The 23593-nt window shown below is 51.0% G+C and overlaps 1 protein-coding gene across 1 annotated transcript in view; it reads right to left on the bottom strand.

Moving 5' to 3' along the window:
- Window positions 1–393: 393 nt before the first annotated feature.
- The window catches only part of LOC310888721 (endogenous retrovirus group K member 21 Gag polyprotein-like), a 43280-nt gene continuing 20080 nt past the window's right edge, over window positions 394–23593 (bottom strand). The window contains exon 2 of the mRNA XM_083815689.1: window positions 394–10175. Coding sequence (XP_083671815.1) covers window positions 7289–8437 — 1149 coding nt within the window. The 5' untranslated portion in view covers window positions 8438–10175 and the 3' untranslated portion in view covers window positions 394–7288. The remainder of the gene's footprint in view (window positions 10176–23593) is intronic.

Below are 23593 nucleotides of genomic sequence, written 5' to 3'. Positions count from 1 at the left end.
TAATAATAATGTGTAAGAAACAAGTGATGCACAATGCAATTGCTCACCACCCGCTGACCGATGCCCAGCCTATCCCCGAGCAGCCGGCCCCCCACCCCGGCCAGCCACCCCTATATATTGTTTAGCATGACGTCAGATGGTATGGAATACCCCTTTGGCCACTTTGGGTCAGCTGTCCTGGGTCTGTCCCCTCCCAGCTCCTGCTGCACCCCCAGCCTGCTCGCTGGCAGGACAGAGCGAGAAGCCGAAAAGTCCTTGGCCTGGTGTAAACACTGTTCTGCAACAATTAAAACATCAGCATGTTATCAGCGCTCTTCTCATCCTAATCCAAAACATAGCACCCTACCAGCTACTAGGAGGAAAATTAACTCTGTCCTAACTGGATCCAGGACAACTGGGCACCAAAAGGACTGTTGTGCATTAACTTGGCAGGCAGCTAAGCACCACACAGATGTTCTCTCTCTCGCAAACACACACATGGTGGGATGGGGGAAAGAATGAGGGGGGAAAAAAAGTAAAAGCTCGTGGGTTGAGATAAAGATGATTTAATAGGACAGAAAAGGAAGAGAAATAATAATAACAATGATAATAGTAATAACAATTATAATGTGTACAAAGAAAGTGATGTACAATGCAATTGCTCACCACCTGCTGACTGATGCCCAGCCCTTCCCCGAGCAGTGGTGTCCCATCCCCCCCGGCCAGACACCCCATATTAATTGTTCAGCATGACATCATATGGTATGGAATATCCTTTTGGCAAGTTTGGGTCAGGTGTCCTGGTTCTGTCCCCTCCCAGCTTCTTGTGTACCCCCAGCTTCCTTGCTGGCAGGGCAGCATGAGGAACAGAAAAGTCCTCGTCTCTGTGCAAACACCACTCAAGGACAACTACAACATTGGTGTGTTTAGAGGGACTGGAGCACCTCTTCTATGAGGAAAGGTGGAGAGAGCTGGGACTGTTCAGCCTGGAGAAGAGGAGACTCAGGGGGGATCTTATCAATGTCTCTAAATTCCTGATGTGAGGATACAATGAAGATGAAGCCATGCTCTTTTCAGTGGTGCCCAGTGTCAGGACAAGAGGCAATGGGCACAAACTGGAACACAAGAGGTTCCATCTGAACATCAGGAAACACTTCTTTACTGTGTGGGTGACTGAACACTGAAGCAGCGAAGGGATGAAAGACACGGACTCCTGATGGCTCTTGAACAGAAGGCCTTTATTGCCCCTTTTTCTCCACTACATATATTTTCCCCGTAACCCCATGCACTGTCCATGTGCCTGAATCAGTCATACAATTGGTCAGAGACCCTCAGACACGCGCCTCAAGCCAGCCAGCAATTGGCCACTGCCCAAAGCTCATCTTTAACACTGCAGCCAAGTTAATTTATCTCGACCGTGCTCAAGTTTTTGTTTCTACCACTTATTTCCTCATTATCTCCAATTCAGGGACGTGTGAAACAGCATTTCACAATGCTGAAAGTCCAGAAAAAGTCCAGAAAAGTCCAGAAAAATCTATAGATTTTTCTATCAAGCACTGCAGACGTTGCAATAAGCAAGGTACAATAAGCAACAGGGTGAAAATCACAAGCAGAATTACGATTGTAAAGTAGCGTGCCTACTAGAATCTTTATCAGTCAACAAGCCACTAAGCACTAGGGATGTTGCTCTGCAGCGTTGCTGCGTCTCACTCACACAGCACAATCACACAATCACGCAAAGAGGCCTCTTGCACTTCTCATTCATACCACAAGAAAATATCACTTAAAATAATTTGTCCGCGGCTTCAGGAGGTCCTTGTCTACTCCCGCGGTGAGCGGCAGAGAGTGGAGACCCCTCCGAGGAAAATGGGGTGCACCTAGAGGCACCACAGTCGATCCCACAGCCGAGCAGAGCGGCTCCTGGCGCAAGGAAGGATGCTATTATAGTTTTGTATAATTACAGCAAAAAGATGCATTGCAATAAGGAGCAAGTGTGGCATTGACCATTTGTTTCATGATTTGGTTTTTGCCCGAGCAATTAAACCTTACACATGCTGTTGCTGTTACACATCCCAGGATATCTAATTCCTGTGGCTCTGGGGGCGCTTGTGGCAAGTAGACAGTCCAGTCTTTGTTATCTGCTGGGTTCCCCACCAGACATGTCGTGAACGGGTCATTTCATTGGCTCCACCAGATCCAGGAACCTCCTCCTATCAGTTCCAACTTCCTCCTTTCATTGGCTCCACCAAATCCAGGAACCTCCTCCTATCAGTTCCAATTTCCTCCTTTCTAGGTGTTTGCCACACTATGCCCCTGAGCCACCTCCCTCCTGACCTTTAGCGCACCGCTGTATTAATCAGCTCCAGATTATCACCAAACGGGTCACACCCACAATTCCCCCTTTTTTTGTTTCCACTAGCCATACCGTTCATATTGAGCAACTAATCATTTTTTGCAGGCATTGCAACACGCATGGCACAACTGCTAGGATTGCGACAAATGCAATAAGCAGGATAAGTACTCCTTTTATCAGCTCCGTCAACCACCCGGTTATTCCTAGTCCCTTTAACCACGAATCTAATCCCAGTGAGCTTGTTGTTAGCTTGTTGGATAGTTCATTCAGCTTTTTCAGCTGTTGAAACACTGTCTGGGAGTTATTGCTTAGATTCATGCAACACATACCCTCAAATTCCTCACACTCATGGCCTTGGGCTAATAGCAAGAAGTTTATAGCGGCCCTGTTTTGCAAAGTAGCGTGTCGAATAGAATCAGTATCTGCCAAGAGCGCACTTAGCGCAGCAGACGTAGCATTGTTTTGTTTGGCAAGCCAGCACCCTAATTTACTGAGTGTTGTCAGAGCCTGGGTGGCAGCAACACCGGGTGTAAGGAAGGAGGCTATGATAACTTTATCAGCCTCCCAGAAATCAAGATTGTCCTTGCAGTCTTTCTGGTAGTGATTGACCGCTCGTCTCGTCTGCCTATGGAGCTTCATGATATTCAAGATCATAGACGTATTAGGCGTCAATAAAGTTAAACAACCCAAAGTGCAAGGTCCTCCTGCAATATGCGAGGGGACACCCTGCCAGGCCCGGTTGCTGCAAATAAGGAACACCCCGGCTGGCAAGGCCAGTGATGCATTCGAGGACCTAGATATGTTAGGGGTGGTATAATTGCACCATTTAGATTCATTCCGGTACACAGATAGGCTGGCCGTGATGTTAACCGCAGTGATATTTTTCCCAGTATAATTGAACTTTAAGCAGGCAAGCGCATTAACACTTCCCAAGATATCTAGCTCCTGAGGCTCCAACGGGGCTATCGGTAATTGGACCACCCAACCATCCCAGTTGTTCATTGCCTCTCTGGAGGCATTTCCTGTACCTGAGAGGCTCCACCCCCCCACAAGGTGTGGCCCTGTCGATGTGCTGCTAACCAAATTTGTCAGATCCTTATCTTCTAGAAGAATCCCAACCAGGCAGGTCATGAACGGATTTCCCGCGCTGGCCATAGACAGACACATATGGTTTTGTCCAGTCATGTTGGCGAGGGTGACCCAGATGTTTCGTCTGGGCTGGATTGAGACCCAGGAGGTGCCAAAGCTGCAGAGGCGGACGAGGATGATGGTCCCAACCATGGTCGCACGCCACGAGCTGGCACCCATCGTGGTCCTTGCCCTGTGGAAACACAAGCGTACCCTCGCCCCCAGGTTATTAAGGGATATGGTCCTTCCCACCCCCCAGTATCCAGATTTCTCATCATAACCATCACTTTCCCTGTTGGAACGGACGTTAGTCCTGATTCCATTGATTTAAAATGCTTAATTATAGGTGGTATGTCTTCATATTGAAAAGGTAGTGTCAAATGATTTATGCCATATACCACTTTGTTCAATCTATTCTGTGGGGTCTCCTGTGTCTCCCCCTTTTTCTGTTTAGCCAATAAGTCCTTTAATGTGCGGTGAACACGTTCTACTATTGCTTCTCCTGTGGGTGAGTGTGGGATGCCTGTTTTGTGAGTGATACCCCAGGAATGGAAAAAAAGTCGTGTAGAGCAGCTCGCATAAGCTGGGCCATTATCAGTTTTTATTTCTTTAGGGATTCCGAGGGCGGCAAAGGCCGCACGGAAATGCGCCTGTGCGTGATGGCTTGTTTCGCCCGTCATCGCAGAGGCCCAGAGCGCGTGTGAAAAAGAATCTATGGACATGTGAACGTATTGTAGCCTCTCGAACTCGGGAATGTGAGTAACGTCAGTTTGCCAAAGCTGAAGAGAAGAGAGGCCCCTAGGATTAACTGTAGTCGGTGGGCCTGGTCGTTGTTGACAATCCGGGCAGGTCTGTACTATGAGCTTAGCATCTCCTATGGGGATGGCAAACTGTTTGGACAATGCTTTTGCTGCCTGGTGGAAGAACTGATGTGATAAACGAGCCTGGAACAATGTATTTGGCACTGGGACTTGCAATGCAATGTTGGTCAATTGATCGGCCCGGGCATTTCCTTCTACAAAGAATCCCGGGAGTGTCGTATGACTTCTAATGTGGATCATGCAATAAGGGTGGGTACGGTGCTCTACGAGAAATAATAACTCTTTAAATTTTAAGAATAGTGCCTCGTTGTGGATGTGTTTGATCTGAGATCTTTCAATTCATTGTGCTATTCCTACTGCATAATGCGAATCAGAGACAATATTTAGTGGAGCCTGGTCCCATTGCTTGAATGCCATTGCTACCGCATGTAATTCTACTATCTGAGGGGAGCCCTGTATTGTTTCTATGACATGTTGCCAGTGGCCTCCTTGTTCCCACGTGACTACAGCTTTTCCCGTTCTCCCTGACCCGTCTGCGAATACTGTTTGTCCTTGGACTGGGTGCCATCGATATAGTGGCTTGTCCTCAACCTGTACATTATTATAAAAGGTAAGCATTTTATGAGGAGGGGGAGATGTATATCAAGTTGACCACTGAAACCCGAAAGGGCTGATTGTAGCTCTAAGCTATTCTGGAGGCACCAATCGAGGTAGTCTTTAACTACCGGAATGATAATGGATTTTGGCTCTTCTCCGGCCATTTCTATAATTCGTTCTCTTCCCTTCCTAATCAAATCTGAAAACATTTCAATGTGGGTGGCAAGTGTCTTTGTCGGTTGGTGAGGTAGAAACACCCATTCTAATAGCAGCAACGGGTCTGTTGCATTGGAGTCCCATTGCGCAATAATAGCTAAAGGTTGTGGATTCTGGTTGCATATGTAGAGCTGAACGGGTAAATTTTCTGCTCGCCGCTGGCATTGTTGGGCAGAGATCTTCTCCTCTATAAGGTGTAGCACCGCCCTGGCTTCATTAGTCAGCCAGCGGGGCGCATTAATATCAGTGTCCCCTTTTAACAACTCGAACAGGGGTGCTAGTGTATGGTTGTCAATTCCGCATTGCGTTCTTATCCAATTTATATTGCCTATAAGCTTCTGGACATCACGGAGCGTGCAAATTTCCGTTGTAATGGCTATGTTTTGGGGTTGAATACTGTGCTGCAGTATCTTCCAGCCTAAATATTTCCAAGGTGCCTCGATCTGAATTTTCTCCGGTGCGATTTGCAGTCCCCATGTCTGGAACTCCTGCCGTAGAACAGGCAGTACTTCTTGCGTTAAGTTGTCTGTCGGGCTGGAGAGCAATATGTCGTCCATATAATGATAGATGTATACGTGTGGGAATCGTTTGCGTACGGGGCGTAGCGCTTCTGCTATGCATGTTTGGCAAATTGTTGGGGAGTTTTTCATCCCTTGGGGCAGCACAGTCCAATGATACCTATCCATTGGTTCGATCTTATTGATTTTTGGGACCGAGAACGCGAATCGAGGAGCATCAGCAGGGTGAAGTGGAATAGTAAAGAAGCAGTCCTTTAAATCGATAATCACTATATTCCAATTGCGAGGGATCATAGCAGGAGAAGGTAATCCGGGCTGGGGAGCTCCCATGTCTTCCATTGCATTGTTTATTTGACGTAAATCGTGAAGTAATCGCCATTTCCCGCTTTTCTGTTTAATAAGAAACACGGGTGAATTCCAGGGGCTGGTTGTGGGGGTAATGTGTCCCAACTGGAACTGTTCTTGGACAAGTTCTTGGAGAGCAGCGACCTTTTCCTCAGGAAGTGGCCATTGATTCACCCACACAGGATTATTAGTCCTCCAGGTGAGTCTCATGCACGGTCGTTCGTCAATGGCCGCTATCGAAAATTTTCCGGAAAGCCCAGGGTGAACTCGCCCTGCCCCATCACATCCCTCCCCAGGAGACTGACAGGTATGAGGGCAGCATACGGCCAGACGTTATACAGCGAGCCTTCATGAGTCTTAATGGTAAGCATATACCAGCTCTGAAAAGTATAGGAGACACCACCGACTCCCACAAGGCCTTTTGTGGTGGAATCTAACGGCCAACCTTTGGGCCAATCATGAAGAGCAATTACTGTGACATCTGCCCCGGTATCCATTAATATGGCTATTTGTGCGCTCGAGGGGTCGGCCTTTGGGTGATGAAGTGTTAGGGTCAGTGTAGGTCTCTTGATGGCGATGGCTGAGGCCCAAAAAACTGATGGGGGTCCTGCCAATCCAAACCCCGCGTCGTGTCTGTCGCGCGTCTCTGCTTGTGGAACTATGGCTTTAAATAGTATTAACTGTGCAGCTGTAGTCCCCTTGGGAATGAGCATCGGAGGGGAGGGAGTCCATGCCGTTGCTTGTATTATTCCTTCATAATCAGCATCGATTACTCCGTCAGTGACTTCAGGCAGTATAAAAAGACCCGTTAGTGTGGTGCTAGACCACCCTAGCAAGAGGGCGCTGCATCCCTTCCTTATTGGTCCCTTTACGTTTAGAGGTATTTTGCGGACCCGAGTGTCCCAAAGGGTGCAGCTCGTTACTGTGGAGACATCCAATCCGGCGCTTCCTCGGGTTTTGGCTGTGAGGGAATCCACGGTGACGTAGTCGGTGGGATCGCTGGAGCAGTGGGCGGCTGTGGTCGCAGCCCGGTAGTCATCATCGCCCAGGGCGGTGACTTCCGCGAGGACGGCCCGCCCACGAAGGAGGGCCGGGGCACTTGTGTCATCGCGCGGCCCCGCCCCGCGCTCTGCTTCCCGTTTCCCTGCCACGGTTGTAAAGCTCGTCCCTCTGCATTATGCTTCGAACGGCACTGGCTAGCCCAGTGCCATCCCTTGCCGCACCGTGGGCAAACAGTGGGAGGGGCAGAGTTACCACATTCCCCCCCCCGCTCCTCGCTGTGGGCATTCGGTGGCAAAATGCCCCGTGGCTCGACAGCGAAAACACCGTTTTCACCCGGTTTTAAGTGCAGTAGCAAAAGCTCCGGCCAAAGCGGCAGTGTGATGTTCTATGGATCCGACTCGATTGCAAGCCTCTATCATTTGTACCAATGCAGTATTAGCAGGCAGGGCTTGGAGTATTTTCTTACAGTCTGTGTTTGCATTTTCCACTGCCAGTTTTAGTATAAGGGCCTCTTTGGCCTCGCGGTTGTCAATTTGTTTGTCCAAAGCGTCTCGCAATCTATCAGTGAATTGCATATAAGGCTCGGTAACTTGTTGCCTAATGCTGGTAAATGACGGCTCGACTTTTCCAACTTCAGGCAACTTCAACATAGCCTGGAAGGCCAGAGACGCGGACTGCCGCAGGATGGCATCGTCGAGCCTAGCCTGCAATCTCGGATCAAGTAACGGCTCAGTCCCCACCAACTGTGGGATCCCGGCTCCCAGGAGGGGGTCGCCAGGCTGCCGGTCCATGTTACTCAGGGCGGCTAATTCGCACTCTTCTTTCCATTTTTGCTCCCAGAGTAATTTTTGTGTTGGCGTTAAAATCATCGCGGCTACCTGACGGCAATCGTACGGCACCAGCAAGTGACCAGTCATAACGTTTTCTAACAATGACTGAGTAAATGGTGCATGTAGTCCATATGTAGTCACAGTCTTTCTTAATTCTTTAATTAGGTCCCATTGGAAGGCATTATATTCATTTGGACCGTTGGGTCGCACCTGCACCGGGAAAGCCATTCCTACCGGGTCCCCGTCCTTTAGCGCTTCCCGGCGCACCAGCTCCCATCGTCCCCGCGGATCGAAAGCTCGGGCTCCCAGAGAGGCATTATCGGGGGCAGGCAAGGTGGGAGCCAAGGGGGTCAGCGGGGAGGGGCTCTGCGGCGGCGGTCCGCGGCCCTCTTCCTTGTCATCCCCCAGGTCTATCAAATTGCACCGCTTTGGTGACCTTGCAGGCTCTGATCTCAGTTCGGCTGCTTTTATTGCCTGGGCAGCGGCGTTCTGTACTTTCTTTTCTGCCTGCCATGCTCTTAAAGTCTCAGTCACCAGCCGCCACATAGTCATCACCTCAGCAGCATTAGTATCCCCACTGGACGCTGCTTCACATATTTTTTCCCCCACTTGGTCCCAAGTTTTTACATCAAATACTGTGGAAGCCATTGAGGGGAACCCTTGTTTTCACAAAATTTTCAATAATAGCTTTATCTTAAACGGATCATATTTTACTCCCCTGTCTATTAGGAGTTGCTTTAGTAATTTCACTATAGCCTCTTCCTCTGCCGAAAGGCTAGCTCCCATGATTAATGCCCAGCCGCTCACCTGTCCTCCAGGTGATGTCCCAGGGTTGAAGCTGCAGTCCAGCTGCGAGCTTGATCCGTTCTGCTGGGTTCCGTTCAGACTCTCGTACAGCGCTGCTCCTCCCTGATCATGTCGGGGTCACCAATTGAAGGGATGCACGACACGGACTCCTGATGGCTCTTGAACAGAAGGCCTTTATTGCCATTTTTCACTACTACATATACTTTCCCCGTAGCCCCACACGCTGTCCACGCGCCCGAATCGGTCATACAATTGGTTAGAGACCCTCAGACACACGCCTCAAGCCAGCTAGCAATTGGCCACTGCCCAAAAACTCATCTTTAACACTGTAGCCAATTTACTTTATCTCACCCTTGCTCAAGTTTTTGGTTCTACCGCTGTTTTCCTCATTATCTCTAATTCAGGGACGTGTGAAACAGCGTGAAGCCACCTGCAAATTCCTTTCCCACAAAAAAGCACAAAACTCCCTGCGAATTCCTTTCCCACACTGAACTGTTCCCGGAGCTGGGGCAGCCAGGGCTTGCCGAAGGGAAAGGGTCGTGTGCCCCGCAGTGCTCCACAGCTGCAAGAGCCCCCAGGTCTGGAGCAGGGCCTCTGTCCCATGGAGCCCCCCTCTCCCTGTGTGCTGTCAGCAGCTGTGCTGTGCCCCAAGGCCAGGTCAGAGTCGGGTACCCCGCTTCTGCCCCATCCCAGCTGGTCCCAAACTGTTATAAATGACTGAGTCCCAAATAGGATTACAATCAAAGTTTACAATTTATTAAACGAATAGAGGCAAGCAAACAGCGCTGGGTGCTCCGGGAGTCTCTGTTCCACCAGGACGCACACCTGTTACGTAAGGAGGCTGTTTTTTATGCTCCTAGGCTAATACATATTCATTACTACTTCTAGAAGAGGCAGGGTTATTATAATTGGTTTCCCGAATTCGAAGTCCTCCCAGGTGCGCCTGCTTATCAGTCTCTGTTAGTCTCTCGGGGGCCGCTCGGACAGGGAGGCTCATATTCTTCCTCCTTATCTAGTGGTCTCTTGGCCGGATGTCAGAAGTTACTGCACGTCCGTGCAAAGTCAGCAGTTTTTCTTTGAAGAAATCCCTTTGTTCTCTTCTCCCTAAACCCAGGCCTCAATGTTAACCCTTCAAATCCCTTAGTGGCACGAATTGCAATTTCTCTTAGCTCCTGTAATCTCCTTCCAATGGTAATTATGTATTTCTGGATACTATGATCCTCAACTACATTGTTCCCTAGGGGCATCCCTTGAGAATAAGGCATACCATATAACGTTTCATATGATGATAATCCAGTCTCACTGTGTGGTTTAGTTCTTATGTTTAAAAGTGCCAATGGTAAGCATTTCGTCCAGGGCAGCTGTGTCTCGATCATTAACTTAGCCAATTGTTGTTTTATTGTTTGATTCATCCTTTCTACTTTCCCTGAGCTTTGTGGGTGCCACGGAGTGTGGTATTCCCACTGAATACCTTTCAAGGGGTACATCCTTCAAATCTTTGTGGCTGGCGTATGTTCGATTATTTCCACACAATTGTGTTCCAACGGTCCTTCTTCTGGAACGGTTCCTAGAAATACTGCTGGATATAACAGGTTAGTCGTTTTCAAGGTTATGTCATCTTGTTCAGTTAGGATTGCCTGATATTTCATCATCCGGCTGGGTGATAACCAGTGCCCCCCCCCCCCTTTGTTCCAAAACGGTTGTTACCATATGTGGTCCAAAAACTTCAATATGTTTTCCCATTTGAAGGCAAATAATTTTCTACTATCTTTATCAAGAGGTATGCAAAAGAAGGCATCCCTTAAATCTATCACGGTAAACCATTTATATTTCCCTTTCACAGATGTTAACAATGTGTAAGGATTAGCTACTACCTGGTGAATATCCTTTGTTATTTCATTTATTGCTCTAAGATCTTGTACAAATCTATACTCGCCATTCGGCTTCTTTACTGGAAAAATTGGAGTATTGTATTCCGATTTACATTCTTCCAGAATCTGATATTTGAGAAATTTGTCAATAATTTTCACCATTCCCGTGCCTAGCTTCTATCTTAAGTGGATATTGTTTGATTCAAACAGGTTTGGCTTCTTCCTTTAATTCCACCTTTACCGGTTGTGCCAGTTTCGACTTCCCTGGTACATCTGTTTCCCATACTGTTGGTATAACTGCATTTTCTACTTCTCTTGGAATATTAACAAAGGGTTTATCTTTGATCATTAGGATTTGTCCTACTTTGGACTCAGGTACCTTCATTATTAATTCTCCATCCTCAAAGGTTATTGTTGCATCTAATTTGGCTAATAGATCCCGTCCCAAGAGTGGAATCGGGCATTCTGGTACATACTAAAATTCATGGGTTAGTTCCTTACCCCCAAAACGCAAATAAAGGGGTTGTAAGAATGGCCTTTCCTCCTCTTTCCCTGTGGCTCCAATTATTGTAGTTGTCTTAGTTCCTAATCGTCCTTTTAAACTATTTAACACTGAATATGTTGCTCCTATTACATTTACAGCCTAATTAACACAGAGAAAGAAGCTCCCATAACCAACAAAAAATTCAAGCCTCTGTCTTCGTTTCCTAGCTTTATTTCAACTAGTGGACCTGCTAGGGTAGATGCCCCAGGTCCCCATCATTCCTGACTGTTGTAAGTTTGTCCTGCAGCCTAAGACAATTTCTTTCTGATATCAGGGGCCAATTGCCCTGGAAAGAGGCTAGCCAATTGCCTCTTTTTTTTTTTTTAAGCCAGGTCCATTTTTTTTTTTTCATTGCATTTCAAAGTTGGTCCAAAAATTCAAAAATTCCATAAATTCCATAGGGGTTTCTTTTGGACCTTGTTGGAACAGATCCTCAATTCCCAATAGCCAATTTAACCAGATTTTGGTATTTACATAATTTCCGGGGTGATTAGGGTCTCAGTGAGGGGGTCGGTCAGGGGAATGCAATCGTTGACAGTTCCCTGAGCGGTCCCATTGGCAATCTGAGCTCACACAGGAACTCAGGTTGTTTTAAGAGTTAGCTGCTTTTCTGTTTCCACGACAACTCTCTCGGACCCATCATGGTCCCTCTGCCCCAGAGAGCTCACACCCGCGATTTTGAGATCTCAGCCTCGGGTTGAGACGGAACTATTAACATTCCTACATCCTCTTTCCCTGCTCATGCAAATTCAAACAGCTCTGTTAAATACTACATGCCACACAACCTTTAACACCTTCAACAACCCTTTTAACACTTCCTTTATCTTTCTCCAGCCTGTACTTTTCTAATACCAACACCAAAGGCTCAGTCAGGGGCCAACTTAATTCCAAACCTTTTCCCTCCAAGATGCTGAAACAACTTATCAGTATACAACATTTCATCCTGATGTCAGAAGTTACTGCATGTCCGTGCAAAGTCAGCAGTTTTTCTCTGAAGAAATCCCTTTGTTCTCTTCTCGCCTAAACCCAGGCCTCAATGTTAACCCTTCAAATCCCTTAGTGGCACGAATTGCTGGACCATTCCTTACAAAACCCTCATGCTGCAGGGTTGGTTTGGAGCCAAACTGGGGGGGAGAAGTCCCAACAGCCCCGTCCGCGAGCATCCCCGAGAGGAACACACCATGGCAGGGCCCTCCTGGGACAAAAGGCCCCTGACCCTTTTGTGTGTGTCCGTGTCCCCCCCCCATTCCCAGCATGCTGGCGTGGGCTTGAGCTGGAGCAGTGGCTGTGCAGCCCGGCGCAGCGGGGCAGGCCGGTACTTGCAGCTCTCTGGCTTGTCCTTCGCACGCTGCAGCAGTGGAGCCAGCAGTGTGGCCAGGGACTCTGCAGAAGCATGGGTGCAGTGGGCAGAGAAGAGCTTCAGTAAGTGAGCCCTGAGGGGTGCCGGCCACCTCTTGGCCAGGACAAGCCCCCTGGTCACAAGCCTGCCAGGTACCTGGCAACGCTGGCAAGGACGGAGAGCAGGTGGTGAGGGCTGACCTGCGCCTCCCAGGGGGTGGCTTCACCAGGTCTGGAAGAAGAGGAAAAGGCTTAGGCCGGGGAGCGATGGACCCTGGGCAGCACCTGTGGAGCCCATCCGGCCCTGGCACCCACCTGGCAGCCGCTGCTCGCCAAAGATGGGCCGCCCAGCCACCTTCCAGATGCTCTTCATGGTGCAGTAGTGTGGGGGCAGGCAGGGCGAGTGGCAGCTGGCCTGGTGGCGTGTCTCCCGCTCTGAGTGGAAAGCCTGCTTGAGCACCTTCCATTTGGAGCAGCACTGGGCCACGCTGCAGCCATAGCCGACTGCCGCCAGCCCCTGGGAGATCTCCCGCCACAGCGCCTCGTTGGGCTGCAATGTGGAGGCCATCAGCAGGGCGGCCTCCCCTGAGCCTCCCACCAGCACCAGGAGGCTGCCGACCTCTGCCTGTGTCCAGGCTCGCCCACGGGGCATGCTGTGGAGGGGGCTGGGAGGGTGGGCGCTGGACAGGGCTCTGCCCCGGGGTTTGGCTGCGTGCTCCCAAGGGAGCCCCCTGTGCCTGTGCTGGGTCCGCACCTGGGGCTGCACTGGGGACCACCAGGAGCTGCACAGGGAGCTGCTGGGAGCAGCCGGGAGCCACAAGGAGCATGTGCAGCCCCAGGAGGAGCTGCTGGGAAACGTAGTCCTGGATGTGCCTGCTCTGCCCGGTGGTGGGGCAGGATGAGCATCCCTTGGGGGGGGCTGGGGGATGCTGCCCCCCAGCCCCGAGGGTATGGCAGGGGTGCACATCAGGATGGCTTCCCATCAAGGCTCAGGGAGGGGACAGAGTGCCCCAGCTCCCCAGCTTTCTAGGGCTGAGATGTAGCTGCAGCCCCATGCAAAAGAGGTGGCAGGAACCATCTCTGCACACACACCCCGCTGCCCTGCTGCTTGAGAGCATACAGAGGCTGGGGATGCAGAGACAGTCCCCCTGTACCCTGATGGTGCCAGGGTCCCCTCAACCTCGTATCAGCCTCAACGCAGCTGCCCAGCCCTGATCCATGCCTGAGCCAGCAGCCGTCACTGGGAGGCATGGGGTCCCCCCATGCTGGGAGTCCTGCCTGGCTGGGGCTCCCCTTCTCCCTGTGTGCCACCAGTGCCGCGGCCCCCCAGGGCTGTGACCCAGCTGGTGTCCCGGAGGCCCCTCCAGGAAGTGACGCTTTCCATTTTGTGTCACACTCAGCTGCCAAAGGGGGCTGGGAGGGGGTTGCTGCTCCCCCCTACCTGCGGGGCACACAACCAGAGACCAAGGGACGGATGGAAGAGGAGGTGACTTACGCAGATCTGTGCTTGCTCCCTGTACGAGGTAATGGCACACTGTACCACCCCCTGACCCCCCCACCCCCATCCCTGAGACAGGGGGTTAGAAATTAGAGGGCGATCGATTAAGAATGAATATGTAGGCAACACTCATTGCTTAATGTGTGCTATGTTTGCGATGTACTGTGCTTGTGCTGCGCTTAGGCCTCCAGATAACAGGAGCCCCTGGGACCCCAAGAACCAGATCAAACCAACATTATGGTTAGACTGTGACCAAGGGCTCAGAGATAAAGAGGACTGTTTGTAAAAGGGCAAGATAAAGAATGCCAAACTTGCAAGGCCTCGAGATAACAGGAGCCCCTCGGACCCCGAGAACCGGATCAAACCAGCCTTATGGTTCGGACTGTGACCAAGGCCTCAGAGAGCATGCGCAGGGAGATGAGGTGAAAAGTTCAATTCTGATGAAGACGTCTTATTTCATCCCAACGACCACCTGGATGACCACCAGAGAGTACTACACAAGCGCAGAAGGACTGATAAGATAATTAGCATACGAAGCAGGGCTAGGCACAGCATGACCCCGGCACTCCTGGGTGTGGGGCAGGCGCTCGACAGCTTCTCTCCCGCAGCATTCCCTGCATGCAGGCGGCACCAAGTACTGGATCAAGGAGCAGATTATTTCCAGTGCATCTGGGTCAGTCGTGTGGCAGGCCAATGTGCTGTCTCACATGTAAATCTAGCGGTCCCTGGCACAAGCACCATACCTGCAGGTTTCCCTTTTACCCATAACCAAGAGGTGCCGTTTCGCCCCCATGAGAACTTCCTCGGAGGGATACACCAAAGTGTCTCGGGCGCGACCCCTTTGGGGGGGTGCAGCGCCATGTTCCCCAAGCGGGAATGTGCAGCCATGGGGCACGTGAAGCACCAAGAGCCCAGAGCCCGGCAAAAGCTCATCTGCTTGGTATCTGGAGGGGCTTTGCCAGTGTTGGCACCCGTGGGAAGAAGTGGCTGCAGTGGGGATGCTGCCCCTGCCCCTCTGAAACGTGCCTTCCCTTCTAGGCACACTTACAGTGCAGAGTGCTTGCTGTCAGCCACCAAGGGCATTGAGCGGTTGCTGTGCAAGAGGCTTCACCACTGGATCTTCGAGCAGCCCCCAAGGCTGAGCAGCATGCCCAAGGGCCTCTCACTTCTCCTGTTCAAGGAGTGACTGTGTTGCTGTTAGTGTTGGGGAGAATCGAATGGATGTTTTACTAATGTCTCTTAGGTAATGGGACATACAGTATAATTAAGCATTGCCAAATGTACTTACATTATCAATTAATCTATGTACACTGGAAACTTAGGGAGTACACTGAACATTTAAAGGAATCATTGAAGGGGAACCCTGGGAGGGAACAGGTACAACCTGACCTTGGATAAGGGCCTGGAAATGCTGAAATGAGTTGAAGCAGAACCAAGGAGCGGAGGGAGCATGCGTCGAGTGAGAAAGGTGAAAAGTTTAGCGGAGAGGAAGACTCCTTACTTCATCTGGACGACCACCTGGACGACCACCAGAGTGCGCCACGCATGTGCAAAGGGGAGGGGAGCTAATTAGAATGGAATGCGAGGCTGATGTTGCAACCTGTAATGAATATGTATACCTTACGTAATGTTGAATATATAAATAATGGCTGGGAAGTAACGGGACTTGAAGCCAGATTTGGGCACCTGCCCCGGCTTCCAACGCTGAATAAAGCACCTTCATATAATCACTTGGTGGTTATGTGGTTGCTACGCTAACATTGCCACCCCCTCTCCGTCACAGGACTCGTGGACAGGAGATGGGGGTGCCCCCAGAAACGCTCCCCCCCCCATACACACTGTGCACACATTGCCTCTACCATGTGGCAAAGCGCTGGGAAATGGTCTAGGAGAGATGTCCATATTTTAAAGCAAGACTTATGTAATATAGACCTTATTCCCCTCTCTCTCACGCACACATTCATGCACTTGTACCACCCTGCTCCTGCTCCCCCCCCCCCCCCCCCCCCCCCAGACCCACGCTTGTGCCCCCATGTGCCCTGGCCAGTATCCCATCAGGGTCCCTGGGGAAGGTGTAGCATCAGCTTGAGAAACAGCTGGGAAGCCCTGAGATGTCAGGGGAAATGGGGGTGCAGTGGGGAGCCCTGTGGCCATGGGGGGCTGTCATGGTTTGACCCGGCCGGCAGCTAAGCACCACACAGCCATTTGCTCACCCTCCCCCCTCCCTCTCTGGGATGGGGGAGAGAATTAGAAAAAAATGAAAGCCTGTGGGTTGAGACAGTTTATTAGGACAGAAAAGAAAGGAAAATAATAATGATAATAGTACTACTAATAATAATGTGTACTAACAAGTGATGCACAGTGCAATTGCTCACCACCTGCTGACCGATGCCCAGCCTATCCCCGAGCAGCTGGTCCCCCCACCCCGGCCAGCCACCCCATATTAACTGTTCAGCATGACGTCAGATGATATGGAATACCCTTTTGGCCAGTTTGGGTCAGCACCCCCAGCCTGCCCGCTTGCAGGACAGAGCGAGAAGCTGAAAAGTCCTTGGCTTGGTGTAAGCACTGCTCTGCAACAATTAAAACATCAGTGTGTTATCAACATTATTCTCATCCTAAATCCCAAACACAGCACCCTACCAGCTACTAGGAGGAAAATTAACTCTATCCTAGCCAAAACCAGGACAGGGGGAAATGGGGGAGCCCTGAGGCCATGAGAGGAAACGGGGGTACAGTGAGGATTCTGAAAACCATGGGAGAGATAGGGGAGGCTTGGGAACACAGGGGAAATGGGAGAGCTATGACACCAGGGAGGGAAGATCTCAAAGACCATGGTGAGACCAGCAAGCGGGGTGCCTGTGTGCTTCCCTTGAGCTTCAGCCACCACTGCACAGTGCCCTTGGGCGCTGTCACCACAAGGAGTCCTGCCCAGCCTCCTGCTCACGGGTCCCCTGGGCCATCCATCATGGCTGCTTGCTCTCCTGTTCCCACCAGATGATTTCTCTGTGTCCCATTTCTCTGTGGCTGGTGGGAACAAGAGAGCAAGTGGCTGTGCTGGACGGGCGAGGGGGGACCTGGGACAAATGTCCTTGGACAAATGCCCATCTCTGCCTGGGGGTCCCAGCTCTTCTCAGAGAGCCCCTGGGATGCGATGAGGTGCAGGATCTCAAGGTGCAGCCTGGAAACCCCCTCCAGGCATCATCAGGGCAAACACTTCCATCCCCCCGGGATGCTCAACCCTGTGCACTCGGGGGCATTACCCAGCTGGGACAGGGTCAGCCCCACACTGACCTGTTCCTGCCTCGCTCAGTCCTGCTTAGGGGATTTGGGTCTTTGCCCTTGCTCTGCTGTGCCCCATGGCTCAGCCCCATGCTGCTGTGCACCCAGGGTGCTCTTGGGGCATGGGAGGGGACGTGCTGGTAGTGCTGGGGCCACTGGGAGGGGGCTGGATCCTGCAGCTGTGCCTCGCTGGTCCCATCTGCCATGGCTCAGAGCCAACTTCTGCTTCTGCAAGCACCGGCCTCACTTTGCACCCCGAGACAGGCGACCACTGTGAGAAACCAAGTTGTGTTTTTGCAGTACAATGTGTTTTTGCAGTGGAAAATCCACTAACCTTGCATATTCAAAAGTGATTGTGCAGGCATGACAGTGGCATAGCAGTGGGGAGGAGTATGTTAAGCAGATAAGGGGAAGGTCCCACTGTCCCAAAATAAGGAGGATAGCTAAGAAAAACAGGACGAGCAGTACGAAATCAGTAAAAACAAAAATCACGGGCCCTCTAGTCATGAGAGAAGAAGGAAAAAAAGGAAAAAGAGAAATTAACGGTTGGTCAAATAAAACTGTACATGTATGGTATTGTAATAAGTGTCGAGTAGGTTGTGAACCTGTAGTACTCAGCCAATGAGGAAATGGGAGGAATCAGGTGTCAGGTAATAGGGAATATAAGGTTATGATATACTTTTGTTGTGCGCTTCTGCTTGCAGGACGCCTGCCATTGCAGCTGTGAATAAAATAGCTTCACAGAAGATCCTGTCTGAAAAAAATTATTGAGATTTTTCTCACACTGCTGGGCAGTGGGAGCACCCCAGAGAGCTGGGTGGGAGCCAGCAGGGCTCAGGACTTGCCCAGCACCTGCCCACATGGCCCAGAGTGTGCTCTACACCAAACTGAGGTTCACCAACAGGCCAGGGGGCCATGGCATGGCCAGCCAGGCACTGGAGGCAGGTGAGAGCTATGGAGCTATGGGACCCCCGCATTGCCCTGTGCTGTGCCCAGCCTCATTGATTCCATGCTCCCTGCCTTCCTCCTGCAGCCCTTGGCATGGATGAAGCTGAGAGCCCCTACGAAAACATGGCACCGGGGCCGGCACCTGTGGCGCTGGCTGGGAAAGGGACCTGGAACAACCCAGGTAAGTGCCTGGACAGGGACCGGGCACCTGGGGAGGTCCTGGTGTTGGTGGTGGGTGGTGCTTCAGGGTGCTCCCCATCCCCTCCTTGGCGAGAGGAAGCACCCATGCTGTGCCACTTGTGCCACCCTGCTGCCACCACAGGGCTGGACCAGGGAAGCGGGAGGTAGCAGTGGGTGATGCTCGCGGCCATTTGTGTCTTGCAGGGTGCTGCGTCTCCGTGGGGCTGCTGGTAACTTGCCTGCTGCTGCTGGTGGCTGCTGTGGTCCTGGGGGCCTGCTGTGAGTGGGGACAGGATGGCACCAGTGCACGAGGACGGGGGGGAGGAGGGTCAGGGTGGGTGCCCCAGGCAGATGTCCGTGTACGTGGCTGTAGGTCCCTCTGCCCTGTCTGCCCCAAGCTGGCCAATGTCCGTCTTGCATCATGGGCTTCTCCCTCACCTGCCATCAACCATCTTCTTGTTCTTCCTTTCTGCTCCTGCCCTTGCCCTGCTCTCCCTGCTCCCTCCCCATCCCACCCTGTCCTGCTCTCCCCTGCCAGGCCCATGCTTCCCTGCCTTCCCCATCCCTTCCCACTCAGCAGGGGCACCTCCCTGCCCTGCCTGCCCAACACACGGGCTGTCCTGTCACCACACCCTGGCTCGCCCCACCTCGTCCCCAGACTGGCAGGTGACCCTCTGGCTGTGGGAAACATCCCTAGAGCAGGCGTACGAGCATGGCCACTTCTCGCAGGAGGCACAGCTGTGGGAGCAGAGCCTGGAGCAGATGCAGTGGGAGCTGGTGCAGGCATGAGCGGAGCTGCAGCAAGCGTGGCAGGAGGGCAATGGCAGCCGGCTGGAGCTGGGCAGACAGGAAGCTGAGCTGGCGTGTGTCTCGTGAGCCCTGGCCAGTGCCAAGAGGGAGCTGCAGGACGTGCAGGGGAAGCTCAGCGCCAGGGAGAGCACCATGACCCTGCTGCGCTCCTTCATGGCTATGCAGGAGCGATAGATCAGCCCCAGCACCTCTAGGCAGCCACAGCATTGAGGCACAGACACTGTTTTTTGGGGACGGGGTGGTTCGAAGGCTGAAGCTCTGCCAGGAGATGCAGGCCCCCCACCCCCACCCCCCGCCCCCAGCATCTGCAGCCTGGCAGACGCCTGAGCTGTGCCCCCATCCCCAGACTGCTACCCCTCAGGCTGGCTGCTCTACCACGGCAAGTGCCTCTTTGTTTCGTTGGAGAAGAAGATGTGGGATGACAGCAGAGTGTGAGAAATACTTTCAGCTCCTGGTTACCAAATCCTGGAGTCGCTGGACCGTGCCAGTACAGAGTGGTAGCCGAGGGCCCCACTCGGAGGGGCCAGACCTGCTGAGGCATTGGATGGTGCAGGGTCATCCCCAGAGCGTGGCGTGGTGGCACAGGGTGCTGGCACCCCTGGGTTGGAACAGGGCACCAGAGCTACTCAGCTTTGGTGGGGAGATGAAGATACAACAGCCTCTAAATGCCATGGAAAAGCTGCAAAAAAAACCCTTTTGCTCCTTCCCCAGAGCTTCCTGAAGAATGTGGACACTGTGTACTGGATCGGGCTGCAGAAGAGCAGCCTGGTATGGCTCTCTGGAGGAAGGGGAGCCAGGCAGCAATGGGATCACAGATGCCTGGTTCTGGGTGGATGGCTCACTTTACGAACAGTATGCATGGCATGGCCGGGCTAACACCTCCTGCCCAAATCCCTTCTCCTCCAGCGAGGCCTTAAGAAACATTTTAAATTGCACCAGTACCCAGTGCCTGGTGTGAGCGCTGGGCAGTGGTGTGCTGAGATGCTCAGAGGCCATGCAAAAGGAAAGCCGAGCTTCAGAGGGCTCATGCAAGCAAGAGGCAGCAAGAGAGGACAAAGGGAACTACAGGTTTTATTTGGGATCTAGACAAAGTGTTTGAGCACCACCCCTATCTCCCACACGCTTCCCTGGTCCTCCTGGAGGGGGGGGAATCAGAGCTTCCCACCCATGGGGGTATGGGGCTCCTCCCCGCCACGTGCGTCACCTCCCTGGCATGCCACCGCTTCCTCTTGCGGTGTCTGAAATCGATGGGGAGGAACAGCTCTGTCTGGCCGGGTGCCCAGCCCCTGCTTGCGGCGTCCTCGGGGAGCAGGGGGCTCTTCCTGCCACCCCAAAATGTTGCTGGCTCCAGCTGTCGGCAGCTTCAGCAGGGGCTGAATGGGGCAGTGACAGCCCCGACGTGGTGTTTTTCCATACAGGCCGTGGCACTAGAAGCTGAACAAGTCCTGTGCCATAATAAGCCGTGGGAACATCAAACCAGCGCCACGTGAAGGTCTGAATGACCTGCACCTCTGGATCTGTGAGAAGGCGGCAGGGCTGAGCTCCCCTTTCGAGTGACAGTGGCTGCTGGCCCTGGCAGCTCTGCGGTGAGCTCAGCCCGAGTCTGCCCAGCCCTGGGGTGTGCAAGGAGGGGCAGCAAAGGTGGAAAAAATGTGGGAAACACCATCCCTGGGAGCTGGCCTGGCCCCGCTGAGCATATACCCCTCTGCTTTCCCTCACAGAACCCGCAACCCCCTCTGCTTCAGCCCTGCTGCGCCCCACGCTGGAGCCTGCCCCATGCGCATCAGCCCCCTCCTGTGCTGCAGAGCCCTGCCCCAACCCCGGCTGAGGCGCTCCAGCGGAGCAGCATGTCCGCACAGCTCAGCCCCATGCCCGCATGAGTGAGCCCCCACAGCCAATGCTGCCACCCTGCAGCAGCCCCAGCCTAGAGGCAGAAGCAGGGGATGGCATGCCTCCAGCATGCCTCTGCCAACGTGCCCACTACACAGACTTTTAGGCTGGAGCCATCCTGGCAGCAGCTCGGCGCCAGGTTTCAGGCAGTCCAGGCAAAGCCTTGGAGCCCGAGGAGGGAGCCAGCACTGGCACTAGCATTTATTTTTTTTTTGATTTTTTGCTAATTAGGGAGTAGAGCAGTGACCTTTAGGATTGCATTGTTTCAATAGCAAAAACAGTGCCAGCACTTGCAGTGAACGTGAGACAAGTCACCAGGACTTTAAATAGTTGCTACACGTGCAAAATGGCCCTGATTTACATTCAGCCTGGCAAGAGCAGAGGAAGTCATGTTCATCTAGGCAAAGATGCTCTCAGCTTATTGTCGGGTCGCGTGTGCCATACTGATGCAGTGAAAACTCAATAACCAAAGTTATTAAGCAGGTATTCTTTATTACGGTGCTGGGTGTGTGTGGGATTGCTCCGCCTAACACACACACCTTAAGGGTTACTGGCAGTGCTTATATTATTGGGACAAATACATATTCATTTCATTTCCCGTAAGTCTCTTGCGTATTCATCAGGTCTCCGAAGAATCATTAACATTGGTTCCCGACCCTATTCGCATGTGTACTGGAGTCCTTGGGTAGGTTCCCGCCCCTATTCACATGTGTACTGGAGTCCTTGGGTGGTCCAGCATACTCTGGTGGTCTTTTGATGAAGGCCATAAGTCTTCCTCACTGCTAATCTTCTGGCCTTTCCTGTCTTCGACAGACTTCAGCAGTCAAGGCACTTCTTGCTGGTTCCCTTATCTATGCATACAGTCTTTTACTCCCCTATCTTTGGGGTCGTTAACATACAGTTGTGCTAGCTAAGACCTAGGAATCAACATCCTTTATCTTGTTCCCTGTCTCAAGTTCCCCCTTTTCTTTATCCTAAGGCAAATTATTTTGCTTATAGCACTCCTTCTTGATTCAAAGTTTTCATAAAATTCTTACCAGTTTCTACATGGTGCTTGATTTGGTTACACTTCCAGGTTTCATAATCATTTAGTCCTTTTACACAGCACCAAAATGCACACTGTACTAATACACAGGTTAAGAATACTAGTATAAGCAAGATCAATATTCCTATAAACAACTGCTTAAGCCAATAAAAGTTGGGTAACCAAGAGGTCAGTTTGTTCCATAATTCTCAAAAGCCCCACGAGGTGTCATCTTGAACTACCTTATGTAAGATCTTGGTCTTTTCCAAATATTTTTTGAGATCAGTCTCAATTCGTCCTGCCTCATTTACATACATACAGCAACAAATATTTATTAAAGTGCATACTGCCCCTTGGGAGGCTAATAAAAGGTCTAGTGCCTAAAACATTCTTATTGATTTGTTCTAGTTGCTTGCCCAAAACTATAATATGTTGTCATAAATATTGGTTTCCTACTTGTGTTAGATCTTCTCCTTTGTATGGCATTTGGTAAGGCCTGCCATACAATATCCCAAAGGGGCTTAGTTTTTCCTTGGTCCCAGGCCTAGTTCTAATTCTAAGAAGTGCCATGGGTAGTGCCTGATACCAATACATATTGGTTTCTTGACAGATTTTAGCAATCTATTGTTTTATCAAATGATTCATTTTTTCCACTTGGCCACTCCCCTGTGGCCTATACGGAGTGTATAATTGCCAATCAATCCCCAGCACTTTGCTGACTTGTTGGGTCAGTTCTGCAGTGAACTGTGGTCCCCTGTCAGATGACATTACTGAAGGTACACCAAATCTCGGTATAATTTTATTCAACAATACTTTGGACACTTCTCTGGCTTTGTTAGTTCTACATGGGAATGCTCCTGGCCATCTGGAAAAGGTGTCTGTTAGTACTAACATCCCTTTTCTTGGGAGTTTGAAAAAAACCAATTTGCCACTGTTTCCCAGGAACATTTCCCTTCTTTATTGTTCCCATTTGGGGTTTGATTCCTGTCTGTGGGTTATTTTTAAGACATATGACACATTGTTTTGATACCTGTCTGACAATGGTTTACAAATTAGGTCCTATCCATTTTCTACTTAAAAACTGTTGTAATATTTCAGCTCCCCAGCATGCTTTATTATGTTCTCCAATTACCATCTAATATAATGTGGTATCACGATTCTCCCACCATTTATTTGTGCTAAACCTGTAGGTAACATTTTCCATTTACATCTTCAATTAATTGCTTATCGATCTTAGAATATTCTACTTCATTTTCTAAAGCTTTTGTTAATGCCTGGTTTTCTCTTCCTGGTACTAATGCCAAAATTTGACTCTCAGATGCCCGTTCTGCTACCCTTTGGCTCCTGCATCAGCCAATCTATTTCCTCTTCCAGTATCAGTATCCCCTGTTTGATGTCCTTTACAGTGCATAATGGCAACTTTAATAGGCAGGTATACAGCTTGGAGTAACTTCAGTATCTCTTCTTCATGTTTAATCGAGGATGATAAGAGTCCTCTCCTTCCAAATTGCCCCGTGTGCATGCACCACACTAAAGGCATATTTCGAATCTGTCCAAATGTTAATTCTTTTCCCTTTTGCCAGCTCAAGAGCTCTTACCAAGGCGATGATTT

The sequence above is a fragment of the Anser anser genome (assembly GCF_964211835.1).
Source record: "Anser anser genome assembly, chromosome: W".
Taxonomy (NCBI): Eukaryota; Metazoa; Chordata; class Aves; order Anseriformes; family Anatidae; genus Anser; species Anser anser.
Note: the sequence above shows the minus strand (reverse complement) of the source record. Positions and strands in the feature narration are given on the sequence as shown.